Source organism: Pristiophorus japonicus, chromosome 1 (assembly GCF_044704955.1).
Source record: "Pristiophorus japonicus isolate sPriJap1 chromosome 1, sPriJap1.hap1, whole genome shotgun sequence".
Taxonomy (NCBI): Eukaryota; Metazoa; Chordata; class Chondrichthyes; family Pristiophoridae; genus Pristiophorus; species Pristiophorus japonicus.
The window spans coordinates 378,997,455-379,017,117 of NC_091977.1; the positions used below are offsets into that span (position 1 = coordinate 378,997,455).

The 19,663-nt window shown below is 44.9% G+C and overlaps 1 protein-coding gene across 1 annotated transcript in view; it reads right to left on the bottom strand.

Moving 5' to 3' along the window:
- Nucleotides 1-492: 492 nt before the first annotated feature.
- Nucleotides 493-19,663, bottom strand: part of LOC139259642 (putative leucine-rich repeat-containing protein DDB_G0290503) — an 82,365-nt gene continuing 63,194 nt past the window's right edge. Inside the window, exon 4 of the mRNA XM_070875156.1 lies at nt 493-975. Within this exon, the coding sequence (XP_070731257.1) occupies nt 529-975 (447 nt within the window). The 3' untranslated portion in view covers nt 493-528. The remainder of the gene's footprint in view (nt 976-19,663) is intronic.

Consider the following 19,663-nt stretch of genomic DNA (forward strand, 5'->3'; position numbering starts at 1 on the left):
CCCTTCCTTTCAGCAAATACCCTATCCATGACGACCAGCCTGAGACTGAGAACTTGAAATGTGCAGAAGCATGGGTGTGAATCCATTTCCAACTGCTCTGTGATACAGTCATATACACACAGAAGTCCATGCATTACATTTGTAAAATGATAACAAAAATGTAGCCAATTTTCTGATTTCTGGTAGTTTATATACCAATGCTGTTTAAAGAATTTTAATTATTCAGAATACATAATATTTATTTGACTTCCTTTTGTAATCTGCTTTTTCAGTAGTCTAGATAGTCGTCTAGATACATTTTCATTAATTTTTCCCATTGGAATTGCACAAATTTTGCTGTAAACCTGCAATCAATAAATATTTCATGCAAATTTTACAATAATAATGGTTTTTATATGAGCTCATCGGTATTATTTTATTCTTATTAACAGCTTGTTATAAACATCAAAACCTCTCACATTCAAAGACGTGACCTTTAATTGTCATTCTTTTCTCAAGTGTTTTCTGAACTTACTAATTCAGAACCCATTATTTTTTGGAAGGTGAATTAACATGCTCAATTTCCTTGGTTAGTTCATTCATTTTGTCTGCCCAGTATTCAGTGCTTTCTTGCAGCTGAGCAGAAAGCTTTCCAACTCGCTGGATCCAGTAAGATTTGTCTGGTACCACTGGATCAGTTGGTTCTGATTTTTCTAGATCCTCTCTGGTTAAATCTTCAACTCGCTCTCTTTCAGAAACTCTGGCTGACTTTTGTTCGAGTCCGAAGGAGCAGTTTAAAAGGGTTGTTGGATCAGAAGCCATAGTTCCTGACTGACTAGATAGATGCTCCAGGCATCTTTGATCCTTCAGTTGGGTCCTAAGAGATAGGATGCTCTGACCAAAGGTTTCTGACTGCAGTTCAAGCTGATGACGGTGGGTCTGTTCTTTTTCCAGTTGTCTTTTTTGTTTTAAGTTTTCTCTGTTGAGTGTATTTAACTGTTACAATGCAACAAAAAAGGTATACATAGTAATTTGAGCTTTTTTATTTGGGTTTATGCACAAACAGTGTAAGAAAATTATAACCCTGTAAATATACATATATATATATAAATAAATGTAACACAAATAACAAAAGTACATAATATCATATTGCCAATAATAAGAACATAATAGTGATAAAGTGACATAACAAAGCACTTCAAGCATTGTTGGTAAGTTGATTATTTTCACTTCAAATTTTACTCAATATTTATTTACTTCAGAAAAAAAGTGTATCATGATCAAAACTGTGATACAATAAATATTTCAATTTTTGAGGATAACCATGTGACATTTCCGTTGTCATGTCAACCTAACATGGAGAGATACTTATTATATCACATTGTTGGTCATCTCATTCTCTACCTGCAGTATTTCAAGTTATATACACAGAGAAAGATCTAGCTGTTCATTCACCTTTCTCCAACTTGGAAAGATCAAAGCTGTCCTATTTGACTCCCACCCAAAATTTTGCATCCTAAGTTAGGAGGGACAGTACATAAGTAGTGCAGATGGGAGCGGGAATTTGCAATGGGACATAAACTGATTGGGGGGGATTTTAACCCCACAAAAACGGGTGGGTTGGGGTCAGGTGGGAAAAACTGAATTCTGACCATAACCCGCCTTCAAGCTGCACAATTTTGGTTTTAACGGAGGCGGGACAGGGACCAAGCAGCCAACCCAATCCCAGGAGGTGGGGCACTTATTTAAATATTATAATGAAGCTGGCGTTATTCAGATTTCACCAGCATTTCAAACTTGACTGTGGCTGGTCAGGTTTCACAGGCCTCGGGAAACTCGGCAGCTAATGGAACATGAGGACTGCTGGATCCAGTGTCTCCACTTAACCCACCATCCCCGATCGGAGGCCCCACCCCACACAAGGCCTCCAATCTCCCCCCACCCCCAGGCCTCCAAATTCCCCTAGCTGGCCTCCGATTACCTTCCTGGCCTTTCTCTTACCCCCCATACACCCCTCACCCCCTCTCCCCCCGACCCCCAATCGTTCATCAGGTCTCCCTCTCCCCCTCCATTTATTCTCCAGGTCCCTGATGTTCTCTCCCTTCCCCTGATCATTCTCCTAGCACCTGATATTCTGTCCCCCTTCCCCGATTATTCTCCAGGCCCAGATCACATCCCCGGTGCCTCTCCCTCTCCTCTTTGTGGCCTAGTGCCACAGGCTTACCTGCCCGCAGTTAGCCAGGCTCTACATCTGGATGGCTGCAAAGGTTTCAAATGAAAATCAGGCCCTGCCATTAAATTCGGCAAGGCCTGCAGTGTCATGTATTCAACTATCATTGTAACCCATGTATAGAAACATAGAAAATAGGTGCAGGAGTAGGCCATTCGGCCCTTCTAGCCTGCACCGCCATTCAATGAGTTCATGGCTGAACATGCAACTTCAGTACCCCATTCCTGCTTTCTCACCATACCCCTTGATTCCCCTAGTAGTAAGGACTTCATCTAACTCCTTTTTGAATATATTTAGTGAATTGGCCTCAACAACTTTCTGTGGTAGAGAATTCCACAGGTTCACCACTCTCTGGGTGAAGAAATTCCTCCTCATCTCGGTCCTAAATGGCTTACCCCTTATCCTTAGACTGTGTCCCCTGGTTCTGGACTTCCCCAACATTGGGAACATTCTTCCTGCATCTAACTTGTCTAACCCCGTCAGAATTTTAAACGTTTCAATGAAGTCCCCTCTCATTCTTCTGAACTCCAGTGAATACAAGCCCAGTTGATCCAGTCTTTCTTGATAGGTCAGTCCCGCCATCCCGGGAATCAGTCTGGTGAACCTTCGCTGCACTCCCTCAATAGCAAGAATGTCCTTCCCTCAGGTTAGGAGACCAAAACTGTACACAATACTCCAGGTGTGGCCTCACCAAGGCCCTGTACAATTGTAGCAAAACCTCCCTGCCCCTGTACTCAAATCCCCTCGCTATGAAGGCCAACATGCCATTTGCTTTCTTAACCGCCTGCTGTAGCTGCATGCCAACCTTCAATGACTGATGTACCATGACACCCAGGTCTCTTTGCACCTCCCCTTTTCCTAATCTGTCACCATTCAGATAATAGTCTGTCTCTCTGTTTTTACCACCAAAGTGGATAACCTCACATTTATCCACATTATACTTCATCTGCCATGCATTTGCCCACTCACCTAACCTATCCAAGTCGCTCTGCAGCCTCATAGCATCCTCCTCGCAGCTCACACTGCCACCCAACTTAGTGTCATCCGCAAATTTGGAGATACTACATTTAATCCCCTCGTCTAAATCATTAATGTACAGTGTAAACAGCTGGGGCCCCAGCACAGAACCTTGCGGTACCCCACTAGTCACTGCCTGCCATTCTGAAAAGTCCCCATTTACTCCTACTCTTTGCTTCCTGTCTGACAACCAGTTCTCAATCCATGTCAGCACACTACCCCCAATCCCATGTGCTTTAACTTTGCACATTAATCTCTTGTGTGGGACCTTGTCGAAAGCCTTCTGAAAGTCCAAATATACCACATCAACTGGTTCTCCCTTGTCCACTCTACTGGAAACATCCTCAAAAAATTCCAGAAGATTTGTCAAGCATGATTTCCCTTTCACAAATCCATGCTGACTTGGACCTATCATATCACCTCTTTCCAAATGCACTGCTATGACATCCTTAATAATTGATTCCATCATTTTACCCACTACGATGTCAGGCTGACCGGTCTATAATTCCCTGTTTTCTCTCTCCCTCCTTTTTTAAAAAGTGGGGTTACATTGGCTACACTCCATTCCATAGGAACTGATCCAGAGTCAATGGAATGTTGGAAAATGACTGTTAATGCATCCACTATTTCCAAGGCCACCTCCTTAAGTACTCTGGGATGCAGTCCATCAGGCCCTGGGGATTTATCGGCCTTCAATCCCATCAATTTCCCCAACACAATTTCCCGACTAATAAGGATTTCCCTCAGTTCCTCCTCCTTACTAGACCCTCCGACCCCTTTTATATCCAGAAGGTTGTTTGTGTCCTCCTCAGTGAATACCGAACCAAAGTACTTGTTCAATTGGTCCGCCATTTCTTTGTTCCCCGTTATCGCTTCCCCTGATTCTGACTGCAGGGGACCTACGTTTGTCTTTACTAACCTTTTTCTCTTTACATACCTATAGAAACTTTTGCAATCCGTCTTAATGTTCCCTGCAAGCTTCTTCTCGTACTCCATTTTCCCTGCCCTAATCAAACCCTTTGTCCTCCTCTGTTGAGTTCTAAATTTCTCCCTGTCCCCAGGTTCGCTGCTATTTCTGGCCAATTTGTATGCCACTTCCTTGGCTTTAATACTATCCCTGATTTCCCTTGATAGCCACGGTTGAGCCACCTTCGCTTTTTTATTTTTACACCAGACAGGGATGTACAATTGTTATAGTTCATCCATGCGGTCTCTAAATGTCTGCCATTGCCCATCCACAGTCAACCCCTTTAGTATCATTCGCCAATCTATCCTAGCCAATTCACGCCTCATACCTTCAAAGTTACCCTTCTTTAAGTTCTGGACCATGGTCTCTGAATTAACTGTTTCATTCTCCATCCTAATGCAGAATTCCACCATATTATGGTCACTCTTCCCCAAGGGGCCTCGCACAACGAGATTGCTAATTAATCCTCTCTCATTACACAACACCCAGTCTAAGATGGCCTCCCCCCTAGTTGGTTCCTCGACATATTGGTCTAAAAAACCATCCCTTATGCACTCCAGGAAATCCTCCTCCACCGTATTGCTTCCAGTTTGGTTAACCCAATCTATGTGCATATTAAAGTCACCCATTATAACTGCTGCACCTTTATTGCACGCACCCCTAATTTCATGTTTGATGCCCTCCCCAACATCACTACTACTGTTTGGAGGTCTGTACACAACTCCCACTAACGTTTTTTGCCCTTTGGTATTCTGCAGCTCTACCCATATAGATTCCACATCATCCAAGCTAATGTCTTTCCGAACTATTGCCTTAATTTGCTCCTTAACCAGCAATGCTACCCCACCTCCTTTTCCTTTTATTCTATCTTTCCTGAATGTTGAATACCCCTGGATGTTGAGTTCCCAGCCCTGATCATCCTGGAGCCACGTCTCCGTAATCCCAATCACATCATATTTGTTAACATCGATTTGCACAGTTAATTCATCCACCTTATTGCGGATACTCCTTGCATTAAGACACAAAGCCTTCAGGCTTGTTTTTTTAACACCCTTTGTCCTTTTAGAATTTTGCTGTACAGTGGCCCTTTTTGTTCTTTGCCTTGGGTTTCTCTGCCCTCCACTTTTCCTCATCTCCTTTCTGTCTTTTGCTTTTGCCTCCTTTTTGTTTCCCTCTGTCTCCCTGCATTGGTTCCCATCCCCCTGCCATATTAGTTTAAATCCTCCCCAACAGCACTAGCAAACACTCCCCCTAGGACATTGGTTCCGGTCCTGCCCAGGTGCAGACCGTCCGGTTTGTACTGGTCCCACCTCCCCCAGAACCGGTTCCAATGCCCCAGGAATTTGAATCCCTCCCTGCTGCACCACTGCTCAAGCCACTTATTCATCTGCACTATCCTGCGATTCCTACTCTGACTATCACGTGGCACTGGTAGCAATCCCGAGATTACTACTTTTGAGGTCCTACTTTTTAATTTAGCTCCTAGCTCCTTAAATTCGTTTCGTAGGACCTCATCCCTTTTTTTACCTATGTCGTTGGTACCAATGTGCACCACGACAACTGGCTGTTCTCCCTCCCTTTTTAGAATGTCCTGCACCCGCTCCGAGACATCCTTGACCCTTGCACCAGGGAGGCAACATACCATCCTGGAGTCTCGGTTGCGGCCGCAGAAACGCCTATCTATTCCCCTCACCATTGAATCCCCAATCACTATTGCTCTCCCACTCTTTTTCCTGCCCTCCTGTGCAGCAGAGCCAGCCATGGTGCCATGAACTTGGCTGCTGCTGCCCTCCCCTGATGAGTCATCCCCCTCAACAGTACCCAAAGCAGTGTATCTGTTTTGCAGGGGGATGACCACATGGGTCTCCTGCACTACCTTCCTTGCACTGTTCTTCCTGTTGGCCTTCCATTCCCTATCTGGCTGTGGACCCTTTCCCTGCGGTACGACCAACTCGCTACATGTGATACTCACGTCATTCTCAGCATCGTGGATGTTCCAGAGTGAATCCACCCTCAGCTCCAACTCCGCAACGCGGACCGTCAGGAGCTTGAGGTGGATACACTTCCTGCAGATATAGTCGTCAGGGACACTGGTGTCGTCCCTGAGTTCCCACATGGCACAGGAGGAGCATAACACCCGACCGAGCTCTCCTGCCATGACTTAACCCTTAGATAAGCTGACCTAAGTTATACACTTTGAGAACATTGACCACAAGGGACAAACTTGTGGGAGACACTCCTAACCTGGACTTTCAGGTATAAAAGGGGAAGCTCCACCCACCTTCATCACTTGATGTCTTGGTAATAAAGGTAACTGGTCACAGAGTGAACTTCTCTCAAGTAAGGGCCTTGTGTGCATTTATACTGTATAGTAAGGAAATATCATTGGCAACGAGAAACTGGGATTTAAACCACGCGAGCATGGCCACTAGCAGCACAGAAGAGAGGTACTGTGTTGGTGATGATTGGGACGACTTTATTGAGAGACTACAGCAAAGTTTTGTCACTAAGGAATGGTTGGGACAGGATTCGGCCGACAAACGCAGTGCTCATCTCCTGACGGTTTGTGGATCTCGAACGTACTCCCTGATGAAGGACCTTCTAGCGCCAGAGAAGCCGGCGGACAAGACGTTCGAAGAGCTCAGTAAGTTGATCGGGGAACACGTTAAATCGGCGAGCAGCATGCACATGGCGAGACACCAGTTTTACACGCACCGGCGGTGAGAAGGGCAAAGCGTTCCAGACTTCATGGCAGACCTCCGGCGACTGGCGAGCCGATGTAAGTTCCCAGATGCATGCAGAGCAGAGATGCTGCAAGACTTTTTTATTGAGGGCATCGGGCACGCTGGGGTTTTCAGGAAACTGATTGAGACCAAAGACTTGACCTTGGAAGCGGCGGCTCTGATAGCCCAGACATTTATCTCAGGGGAGGAAGAGACCAGAATGATGTATGACAAAAATCTTGGCTTAAATGCAGCAAACGACCAGGGAGTCAACATTGTTAACGCGGCACACGGTTCTCCAGGCAGACAAGGGCAATCGGACATGCCCCAGCATGTAGTCGAACCCAAAGGGGGAATTCAACAGAAAAAAATGGCTCGCTGAACGGCGATTCATGCCATCGCAATGGACAATGCGGCAAGTAATGGGGCCATCAACACCTGTTAATGGTGCGCTTAAGGACAGTCACAGAGACAGTCAGAGACGATCGACTGGTAATGGACCTTTTGTTTCCAACAATGGGGCCTCCAGCTCATGCTGGAGGTGTGGAGGCAAACACCCAGCCAGAGCTTGCAGGTATCAGCAATATACCTGCAGAAACTGCAACGTTAGCGGGTCACTTGGCGCGTATGTGCAGGAAGCCTGCAGCCAGGTTGATGTACGAGGAGGACGGGCCCGATGTCAGCCCTACGAGACCAAATGAATACTGGGGGAAATCGCTGGAAGCTGAAGTTCAGCGAGTTCATGTGGAGCACATTTACAGTTCATATACCAGAGCACCACCGATAATGATGAAAGTGCTCCTCAATGGCATTCCAGTATTAATGGAGCTAGACACGGGGGCCAGCCAGTCCCTGATGAGTATCAAACAGTTCAAAAGGTTGTGGGTGTCCAAAGCCAGGAGGCCTAAATTATTGCCGATTGACGCACAGCTACGGACATATACAAAGGAGATAATTCCGGTGCTAGGCAGCGCCACGGTAGTCGTGACCCACAAAGATTCGGAGAACAGGTTGCCACTCTGGATTGTCCCGGGGGATGGTCCCGCACTACTGGGGAGGAGTTGGCTTGCTGTCATAAACTGGAAATGGGGCGATGTCAATGCAATATTTTTTGTGGAGCGAGTATCATGCTCACAGGTCCTGGGCAAATTTGACTCATTATTTCAACCTGGCATCAGCACTTTCATGGGGGCCAAGGTAGTAATCCACATAAACCCGGACGCCAGGCCAGTACACCACAAGGCCAGAGTGGTGCCGTACGTGATGCGGGAAAAGAGAGAATGCGAATTGGACCGCCTGCTGAGGGAAGGCATCATCTCACCAGTCGAATTCAGTGACTGGGCGAGCCCAATCGTGCCGGTGCTCAAGGCGGATGGGTCGGACAGGATATGTGGCATTTACAAGGCCACCATCAATCAAGTGTCACTCCAAGACCAGTACCCGCTACCGAGAGCGGAGGACATGTTTGCGACGCTGTCCGATAGCAAACTTTTTTCAAAATTGGACCTGACCTCAGCTTACATGACCCAGGAGCTGGCGAGTGAGTCGAAGAAGCTGACCACCATCACGACACACAAGGGGTTGTTTGAGTATAACAGATGTCCTTTCGGGATTCGTTCGGCCGCCGCGATCTTTCAGTGAAATATGGAAAGCCGCCTCAAGTCGAATCCAAGGACGGTGGTTTTTCAAGATGACATCCTCATCACGATACTGAAGAACACCTCCACAACCTGGAGGAGGTGCTTCGCAGACTGGACCTGGTAGGGCTGCAACTGAAAAAGTCAAAGTGCGTCTTCTTAGCTCCAGAGGTAGAATTCTTGGGGAGGAGGGTAGCAGCAGACGGGATCAGACCTGCTGCGTCCAAAACGGAAGCGATCCAGAGAGCACCCAGACCCCGCAACATGATGGAGCTGTATTTGTTCCTGGGGCTCCTGAACTATTTTGGTAACTTTCCTCCCAAATTGAGCACGCTGTAGGAGCCGCTACACGTGCTCCTACGCAAAGGTCGCGATTGGGTCTGGGGGGACAGCCAGGAAAGGGCTTTTGATAGAGCACGCAATTTATTATGCTCCAACAAACTGTTAACGTTGTATGACCCGAATAAGAAACTTGTGTTAACGTGCGATGCGTCGTCCTATGGGGTCGGGTGTGTGTTGCAGCATGTGAATGCCAATGGTCAGTTACAGCCGGTAGCTTATGCCTCCAGAAGTCTGTCCCAGGCAGAAAGGAGCTACGGGATGGTAGAAAAGGAAGTGCTAGCATGTGTATATGCAGTAAATAAAAAAGCACCAGAACCTGGTTGGCAGGAAATTTGAGCTGGAGACAGATCACAAACCCCTAACGTCCCTTTTGGCCGACAAGGCCATAAATGCGAATGAATCAGCCCGCATACAGAGGTGGGCACTTACGTTAGCCGCCTATGACTACACAATTTGGCACAAACCGGGCACTGAAAACTGCACCGATGCATTCAGCAGGCTCCCTCTAGCCACCACTGAGGGGGCAACTGAGCATGATGCTGAGATGGTCATGGCTGCTGAAGCTTTCGAAAGTGAAGGCTCACCTGTGACAGCCTGTCAGATTAAAGTCTGGACAAATAAAGACCCGCTACTGTCTTTAGTTAAGAAATGTGTCCTGAATGGGGTCTGGGCAGCCACATAAGGAGCATGCCCTGAGGAATTTAAACCGTTTCATAGGCGCAAGGATGAACTCTCGATTCAGGCCGATTGCCTACTGTGGGGAAACCGAGTAGTCATGCCCCAGATGGGCAGAGAGGTGTTTATCAGAGAACTTCACAATGAGCACCCAGGCATTGTCATGATGAAGGCAATTGCCAGGTCACACGTTTGGTGGCCAGGGATAGATGCAGACCTGGAACTTTGTGTTCGCAGGTGCAACAATGTGCTCAGCTGGGCAACGCATCTAGGGAAGCCCCCCTTAGCCCTTGATCCTGGCCCGCCAAGCCATGGTCACGCATCCATGTGGACTATGCAGGTCCTTTCATTGGAAAAATGTTTTTGGTTGTAGTAGACGCCTACTCCAAATGGATTGAGTGTGCCATTTTAAATTCAAGCACATCCTCTGCCACAGTAGAAAGTCCACGGGCAATGTTCGCCGCCCATGGTCTACCGGATGTCTTGGTCAGCGGCAATGGCCCGTGCTTCATAAGCACTGAATTCCAGGACTTCATGGCAGGCAATGGAATCAACCCTGTCAGATTGGCACCATTCAAGCCGGCCTCAAACGGCCAGGTGGAACGAGCCGTGCAGATAATCAAACAGGGGATGCTCAGAAACCAAGGGGGTTCCCTAAAAAGTCGCATATCATGCCTCCTGTTGGCCAATAGATCCCGACCACACTCGCTCACAGGGGTTCCACCCGCAGAGCTGCTAATGAAAAGGACGCTCAAAACCAGGTTATCCCTTATACACCCTACTATGAAAGAAATCGTTGCGAGCAGGCGTCAGTCACAATGTGACTACCATGACAGGAATGCGAGGGCGCGATGTATTGATGTCAATGACCCTGTTTTTGCCCTTAATTATGCTGCAAGGCCCAGATGGCTTGCAGGCACTGTGGTTGCCAAAGAGGGGAATAGGGTTTTGGTAGTTAAACTTACCAATGGACAAATCTGCCACAAACACGTGGATTAAACTAAAAGGAGGTTCAGCATAGAAGAAGCAGAGGAAGAACACGACGTAGAGTTTACTCCACCACAAGTGACCGAACACCGGAACTAAGTGGAGGAGAGCCCAGTCACTGTGGGCAGACCGGACAGGCCTGAGGCACCGCAAACAGCAGACACTCAGGCCAGCGCCCAACAACCGGAGCCCTAACTCAGGCGCTCTACAAGAGAGCGTAAACCACCAGAGAGACTTAACCTGTGATCCCAATAAGACTTTGGGGGGGGAAGTGATGTCATGTATTCAACTATCATTGTAACCCATGTTTAAGCTGACCTAAGTTGTACACCCTGAGAACATTGACCACAAGGGGTGAACTTGTGGGAGACACTCCTAACCTGGACTTTCAGGTATAAAAGGGGAAGCTCTACCCACCTTCATCACTTGAGGTCTTGGTAATAAAGGTAACTGGTCACAGAGTGACCTTCTCTCAAGTATGGGCCTCGTGTGCATTTATACTGTATAGTAAGGACATATCATGCGGCCTGACAGCTTCCTAGCTCCCCCGCTCCTAACCCGTCTCCCGCTTTAAATTCCGGCCATCAAGTGAGTGGGCAGAACTATGACAAATGGAGTTCAATGTGAGCAAGCATAAGGTCATCTTTGGACCCAAGAAAGATAAATTGGAGTATTTTCTAAATGGTGAGAAACTAGGAACTGTAGAGGACCAAAGAGAGTACACAAATCATTAAAAGCTAGTGGACATGTACAAAAAGTAATCAAAACGGTTACTGGAATGTTGGCTTTTATCTCCGGGGACTTAAATACAAATTGGGGGCGGGGAGGGAAGTTATGCTTCATTTGTGTAAAACCTTGGTCAGATACCATCTGGAGTACTGTGTTCAGTTTTAGACACTGCACCTCAGCAAGGATATATTGGCATATATCTTGTCCAAAGAACTGTTGTCTGCTTCCTATTCTCCATTATGTTCTGCTTTCCTATAAGCCCTGTCCTTGATGACCTTCATTGGCCCCTTATTCCCCAAAACCTTGATTTCAAGATCCTCATCCTTGCTTAAAATTGCTCCATGGCTTTGCTCCATCCTATCTCTACAATATCTTCTAGCCCTATGACCCAGCTCACACTCTCTACTCTTCTGCATTCACTGTGTATCCCTCTACACTCCATCATCGGTGATAAAACTTTCATCATTCTGAATATTTCCTAAACTCCTCCACATTGTTACATCTTATAATCTACCTCTTCAATCTTCTCTTCGGTTGCCCTCCTTAACTCTTCTACTCCTGCTCATATCCTTCTCCCCATTTTTGTAAAGGACATTAGGATGTTCTGCTACATTAAAGACAACTTGTTGCTGAATAGCTCATGTAACTTAGTTCCATTGCACATGTTGCAAAGTGAGTAAGCTGTATATCACAGCCGTAAAGCAGTTGATACTCAATTGAGAGCAGAACAAACCGGATTGTTGATGGAGCAATTATTATATATAGTATAAATCTTCCATACAAAGGGTGTAAGTATCCTAAATAAAGTTCTTTTCAATATATACCAATGCCATATTTTTGTGTTTATTAACAAAGCATATTACATTACATAATGCTTGGAACCTACCAATACCAGTCGCATGGGGAAAACAATCACCCTATTTGTTGACTAGGTATTTTCAAGAAGATGGCTGTAGCTTTTTAACATTTTACATACAATGTTGGTGCTGTATAATAATGCATGTTGTATGCACTGTTAGCGTACTTGCCCTTGTGTTATTGAAGGTAAGGTCATCATCATCATAGGTAGTCCCTCAGAATCGAGGAAGACTTGCTTCCACTCCTGAAGTGAGTTATTTGGTGGCTGAACAGTCCAATACGAGAGCCGCAGACTCTGTCACAGGTGGGACAGATAGTCATTGAGGGAAGGGGTGGATGGGACTGGTTTGCTGCATGCTCCTTCTGCTGCCTGCGCTTGATATCTACATGCTCTTGGCGTTGAGACTTGAGGTGCTCAGCGCCCTCTCGGATGCACTTCCTCCACTTAGGGTGGTCTTGAGCTAGGGACTCCCAGGTGTCAGTGGGTATGTCACACTTTATCAAGGAGGCTTTGAGGATGTCCTTGTAGTGTTCCGCTGCCCACCTTTGGCTCATTTGCCGTGAAGGAGCTCCGAGTAGAGCACTTGCTTTGGGAGTCTCGTGTCTGGCATGCGAACTATGAGGCCTGCCCAACAGAGCTGATCGAGTGTCGTCAGTGCTTCAATGCTGGGGATGTTAGCCTGGACGAGGACGCTGATGTTGGTGCGTCTATCCTTCCAGGGGATTTGTTGGATCTTGCGGCGACATCGTTGGTGATATTTCTCCACCAACTTGAGGTGTCTCTGAGCCATACAGGTAAGGTATAGGTTGCACAAATAACTAGAGTTCCTGAATCTGGCATGTTTCATTCAGCGATGGTACATGTTTGTTGATTAATTTCATGTGGAGATAATATCTCAGAGAGCTAACATACAACAATAGGAAAAATAAAATATTGTACTATTAAATACTGTAATAAGTTTTAAAATCCAGTAGATGGTGTCTGGGGACAGATATTTTCTAAGGTTTGAGAAGATTCTCATCATTTGAAGAAACCCAAAGCAGCTGAGTATATGTGAACCAGTTATTCTTATTCATTTCCCAAGGCAATGATGAAATGGAGAAACTGGGATTATTTGATCTAAAATTAACATTTTCACAGATAACTCAGAATGTTAGGAAGGCTATTTGTCAAAAATATGTCTGTTCTAAAAAGTGCAAAATTCACAGAATCAAAAGACACTTTAAACATAAAATTTAAAATATAATTTTCGTATGCTTAAACGTATAGCAAAATGAAGCCATATTTAAATCCACCTTTTCCACTTGAATAATTGCATTGTTTGTCATTTCAGTGGTGTAAAGACAAACACGAGCTATATGTATTTATTTCAGTAACAATTAAATAGATTGGGACAAAATGAACAGAAGTTGTTATAAGATTATTGGTTTTCAGAACTGCTTTTGAAATGTAGATTAAGTAATGGAATAAATCTGTCAATTCCTTCTTTGTTTAATATTTTTAAATCAAACAAAATGCAAGGTAGGTGTCTATTACCCTGGTTATGCAAGTAATTAGTATCTAGAAAAATGGTATGCTGCAAACAATGAAGCACCTTTATTTTCACATTGGGAAGGGGGTCTTAGAGAGTAAGCAAGTAATAGCCTCTCTTTTTGTTGCCGATACATCTATCTTTAGCAAAAAAAGTCTTAGCGACTCAAATTTGCACCACTGTGGCTTGACTTTTTAAACTTGACAGTTCACTTTACCAAATAATGTATTTGCATTCCATGCGCACAGATGCTTTAAATCTTAAAACTGTCAAGAAAAAAAAATGTTGTAAAATACATTAAAGCATTCCTACATACAAGGATCGAGACTAAAGTAGTAAATGTGGTCAGGAAATTATTTTTTACTGAGTTTTTGAGTTGTGAATTACATACAGATGTAATTCGTAATGGCTACTGTAAGTAGAATTCATAAAAAATGGATGATTCTACCTTGATAACCTTGCTCTGAAGTAATGAAAACACAGCAGTGTGGTTAAAACAGTTCAAGCACTGTTCAGTATAAAGCTATCTTTAAAATATTAAAGAAATTACAGAATTCAAGAACTATTTTTAATATTCATTGCAACTGATGAGGATACTGAAAATAAATGCCACCTAGATATTTTCACCAGTAAATTTAATTCAGTCATTGTGCACATTCAAATGAAACACATAATTTTTCTTATACTGTCATGGTATTTTTTTAATCATTACTACAAAATGAAATAAGACAATTTATTATTAGTTAAGATGAGACTTTGGAGGCAAAGTTGCAGAATTTACACTGGGGTTACTGGAATCATTATTTTAAAATATCTGAATGTCTGAATCAATATCTGTAATGATTCATTCTTTTGATTAAGAAGTGACTACATCTGTAGATGTCAGATAATTACTGAGATGACCTATAATGTGAATGTTTCACAACTTGCCTCCTTCACTTCTTATTCCCTCAACAGTCTAATGACTTCCTCCTATTGCTTTATAAAGAATAGCTACTCTCTCAGGCTTCGAGTTCTGTTACCTCAAGACAAAAGGCAGACATTTCCATAGAATAACAAATATGGGCTAAATATAAATGTTTAGGTCTATGATAGAATTAAAAGCAACATCGTTGTTGGATCATATAAAACAGCATTTAAAATTACAATGCAGATAAAAAGCATATTTTTCACTGCTATTGGATGTTTTAAATACAGAGTTGAAAACGAAACAGATATGTGTATTTTTGTCAATTACTGTACTCACAGCAGTTATAACATAAGAACATAAGAAATAGGAACAGGGGGCCCAATTTTCCCCAACCCCTTTTTTTGGCGCACTTACCTTAAATGTGCCGACTTTGCGCGCTGGAAACGGCGCCAAAAAAAAGTGGCCCCATCCTGCCTGCTCTGCCGAGTCTCCAGTGTCCCAGCGTGGCGTAGATAGTGAAGTGGGGGGCGGAGCAACAGCCCAGCACAGAAAGCACTGTCGGCAGCTGCGCGCATGCGCAGTGAAGTCTGCGCGCATGCTCCACGCCCTCCCAGCGTGTCCTGCGGGCTGTGAGCAGGGCCCGATGCTCGCAGCCCCTATCCCCGGCAGAAGGGACGTCCCGATCTTCGCTGCACCCTATCCCCGGCTGAGTGGCCTCCCGCACCGGCCAGCCTGCCCGCTGATTTCCCGGCCGAGGTAGGACTTCAGTTTTATTTTTTATTTATTGATGGTTGTGCTTTGTTTAGTGAGGAGAGTTTTGATTGGGGGAGGGGGAGGAGGAGGAGAGTTTTGATGAGGGGGGGGGGGAAGATTGTTTTGATGGGGGGGGGTGGAACTTAAAAAAAAAACTTGTTTCTGGCATAAAGGTAGGACTTCTATTTTTTATTTGTTAACTAATTGCTTATTACTTTTTGGCCTTTGTTTAATGCTTTGTAAGTCTTGGTGCAGGTCCTCTCAGCTTCCTTGTATTTTTTATTTGTTATTGAATGCTTATTTTTGTGCTTTGTTTAGTGCTTTGTAAGTCTTGGTGCTTTAAATGTACTAATTTGCGTCGAATTCTTAACTGCCCGCACTGTTTTTCAGAGCTGGCCACATATGCTGACCTAAGTCGATTTGGAGTAAGTTTTTGCTGGCCAAAGTGGCATAAATGGCCAAAACTGGCGTAAGTGTCTGGGAACGCCCCCTTTTGAAAAGAAAACTCAACTAAAAAAAATCGTATCTAACTGAGTTACTCTGGAGCAAGTTTATTGGGAAAATAGCGTTTTTTAACTTACGCCAGAAAAACCAACTTACTCCAAAAAAACTGGAGCAAGTCATGGCCAAAATTGGGCCCCTCGAGCCTGCTCCATCATTCAGTAAGATCATGGCTGATCTGATCATGGACTCAGCTCCACTTCCCCGCCCGCTCCCCATAACCCCTTATCGTTTAAGAAACTGTTTATTTCTTCTTAAGTGTATTCAATGTCCCAGCATCCACAGCTCTCTGAGGCAGCGGATTCCACAGATTTACAACCCTCTGAGAGAAGGAATTTCTCCTCATCTCTGTTTTAAATGGACGGCCCCTTATTCTAAGATTATGCCCTCGAGCTCTAGTCTCCCCCATCAGTGGAAACATCCTCTCTGCATCCACCTTGTCAAGCCCCCTCATAATCTTATAGGTTTCGATAAGATCACCTCTCATATTTCTAAATTCCAACGAGTAGAGGCCCAACCTACTCAACCTTTCCTCATAAGTCAACCCCCTCATTCCCGGAATCAACCCAGTGAACCTTCTCTGAACTGCCTCCAAAGCAATATATCCTTTCATAAATATGGAAACCGAAACTGCACGCAGTATTCCAGGTGTGGCCTCACCAATACCTTATATAGCTGCAGCAAGACTTCCCTGCTTTTATACTCCATCCCCTTTGCAATAAAGGCCAAGATCCCATTGGCCTTCCTGATCAATGCTGTACCTGCATACTATCCTTTTGTGTTTCATGCACAAGTACCCCCAGGTCCCGCTGTACTGCGGCACTTTGCAATCTTTTTCCACTTAAATAATAACTTGCTCTTTGATTTTTTCTGCCACTTGACCTTACACTTTCCAACATTATACCCCATCTGCCAAATTTTTGCCCACTCACTTAGCCTGTCTATGGCCTTTTGCAGATTTTTTGTGTCCTCCTCACACATTGCTTTTCCTCCCATCTTTGTATTGTCAGCAAACTTGGCTACATTACACTAAGTCCCTTCTTCCAAGTCGTTAATATAGATTGTAAATAGTTGGGCTCCCAGCACTGATCCTTGTGGCACCCCACTAGTTACTCGTTGCCAACCAGAGAATGAACCATTTATCCCGACTCTCTGTTCTCTGTTAGTTAGCCAATCCTCTATCCATGCTAATATATTACCCCCAACCCCATGAACTTTTATCTTGTACAGTAACGTTTTATGTGGCACCTTGTCAAATGCCTTCTTGAAGTCCAAATACACCCCATCCACTGGTTCCCCTTTATCCATCCTGTTCGTTACATCCTCAAAGAATTCCAGCAAATTTGTCAAACATGACTTCCCTTTCATAAATACATGCTGAATTTGCCTGACTGAATTATGTTTTTTCAAATGTCCTGCTATTGCTTCTTTAATAATGGACTCCAACATTTTCCCAACCACAGTTGTTAGGCTAACTGGTCTTTAGGTTCCTGTTTTATGTCTGCCTCCTTTTTTAAATAGGGGCGTTACATTTGCAGTTTTCCAATCTGCTGGGACCTCCCCAGAAACCAGGGAATTTTGGTAAATTACAACCAATGCATCCACAATCACTGCCGTTACTTCTCTTAAGACCCTAGGATGCAAGCCATCAGGTCCAGGGGATTTATCCCATTATCTTACTGAGTACCACCTCCTTAGTGATTGTGATTGTGTTGAGTTCCTCCCCCCCTATAGGCCCCAAGTTTCCGCACGCAGCAAAACAGGCGCCCGTTTTTCGCGCCGAAAACGCCGCCTGAAAAAAAACGCGCTATTCTCGAGCGCTTTGCAGCTCGATGTCTGCTTGGCGCGGCGCCCAGGCGGCGGAGCCTACCACTCGCGCCGATTTTGTAAGTAGGAGGGGGCGGGTACAATTTAAATGAGTTTTTTCGTGCCGGCAACCCTGTGCGTGCGCGTTGGAGCGTTCGCGCACGCGCAGTCTGAAGGAAACATTGGCACTCGGCCATTTTAAAAAGTGCTGCAGAAAAAGTGAAAATTTGTTTATTGAACCCTTGCAAAGGCTTGTATTTTAATTTTCTTGATATTTCTGTGTGTGAGGGTGAGGGAGTGCATTCTGTAATTAAAGATAGACTGTGATAAACGGGACACATGCACTTGTTTGAGACTATTCAAATTCTTTGTAGCTGTTCAATTTTTAACATTTTTTAATAAAACCACATTGCCCTTCCATGATCAGCACTGAGGCTTCTTGCAGCTTTCTCCCCCTGCCGTCCGTTGGGCCCGAGGGCAAACGGCTGCCTCAAGTACTGAGGCTTCCTGCAGCCTTCTCCCTCCCTCCCCCCCCCCTGCCGTCGGTCGGGCCCGAGGGCAAACGGCTGCCTCAAGTAATGAGGTTTCTTGCAGCTTTATCCCTCCCTCCCCCCCCCCTGCCGTCGGTCGGGCCCGAGGGCAAACGGCTGCCTGAAAGGCCTGCCTGAAGCACTTTCACACAGGTAGGAACATGGTTTATTTAATCTTTTCTTTGCTTATAAATTTTTATTCAGGTTGGATTTATTTGTATAATATTTGTATAAGTATAAATAAGGATTTATTGTAGAATTTAATGACTTCCCTTCCCCCCCCCCCACCTCGTTCCCGACGCCTAATTTGTAACCTGCGCCTGATTTTTTACTGTGTAGACAAGGTTTTTTCAAGCCTACAAAAATCTTCACTTGCTCCATTCTAAGTTAGTTTGGAGTACGTTTTCACTGTGGAAACTTTCAAATCAGGCGTCAGTGGCTGGACACGCCCCCTTTTGGAAAAAAAAATTCTGTTCAAAAGTGAAACTGTTCTACCTGACGAGAACTGCAGAAAACTTAAATGTGGAGAATTGCGATTTCTAAGATACTCCGTTCTCCACCAGTTGCTCCTAAAAATCAGGAGCAAATCATGTGGAAACTTGGGGCCATAGTCCCTAGACTATCCATTGTCGGAATACTGTTAGTGTCCTTTACCGTAAAGACTGATACAAAATATTTGTTCAGAGTTTCTGCCATCTCCATGTTCCCCATTACTAATTCCCCTCTAAAGGACTAACATTTACTTTAGCCACCCTTTTCCTTTTTATATACCTATAGAAACTCTTGCTATCTGTTTTTATATTTTGTGCTAGTTTACTTTTATAGGGCCCAACATTGGCCATGACTTGCATCAATTTTTTTGGAGTAAGTTGTTTTTTCTGGCGTAAGTTAGCAAATGCCATTTTCCTCAAAAAATTTGCTCCAGAGTAAGTCAGTTAGGTACGATTTTTTTAGGTCAGTTTTTTTTTCAAAATGGGGCGTTCCCAGACACTTGCGACAGCTTTGGCCATTTATGCCACTTTGGCCAGCAAAAACGTACTCCAAATTCACTTAGATCTGCGTATGTGGCCAGCTCTGAAAAACCTTGCGGGCAGTTAAGAAAAAGCAGCGCACATTCGGCAGACGATAGGGTAGGGATAAGGGAGGGAAGGGAACTGGAGAGGACCTCAACAACAAGCAGCAAACATTAAGGAAAAGCTAAAACCATTAAAATACAATTAAAAAAGTAGTAAATCCTACCTTATCTGTAAAGTCTGCCGGGAAAGGCAGAGTGCCGGTCTGTGCGTGAGGCCATTCGGTCTGGGATAGGGGAGGGAAAACGTGCATCGGAAAAGTCACAGTTGTTGGGCCGGGGCGTCTGGCTGGGGGGGTGGGGGGGGAGGCGCCGAGCGACCAGAGGAATCACAGCTCCTGGGTGTGGAAGTCTCATCTCTCCCCCCCACCCCACAAAACTCTCCTCCTCACCCTCCCCCCCCTGCAAAACTCCC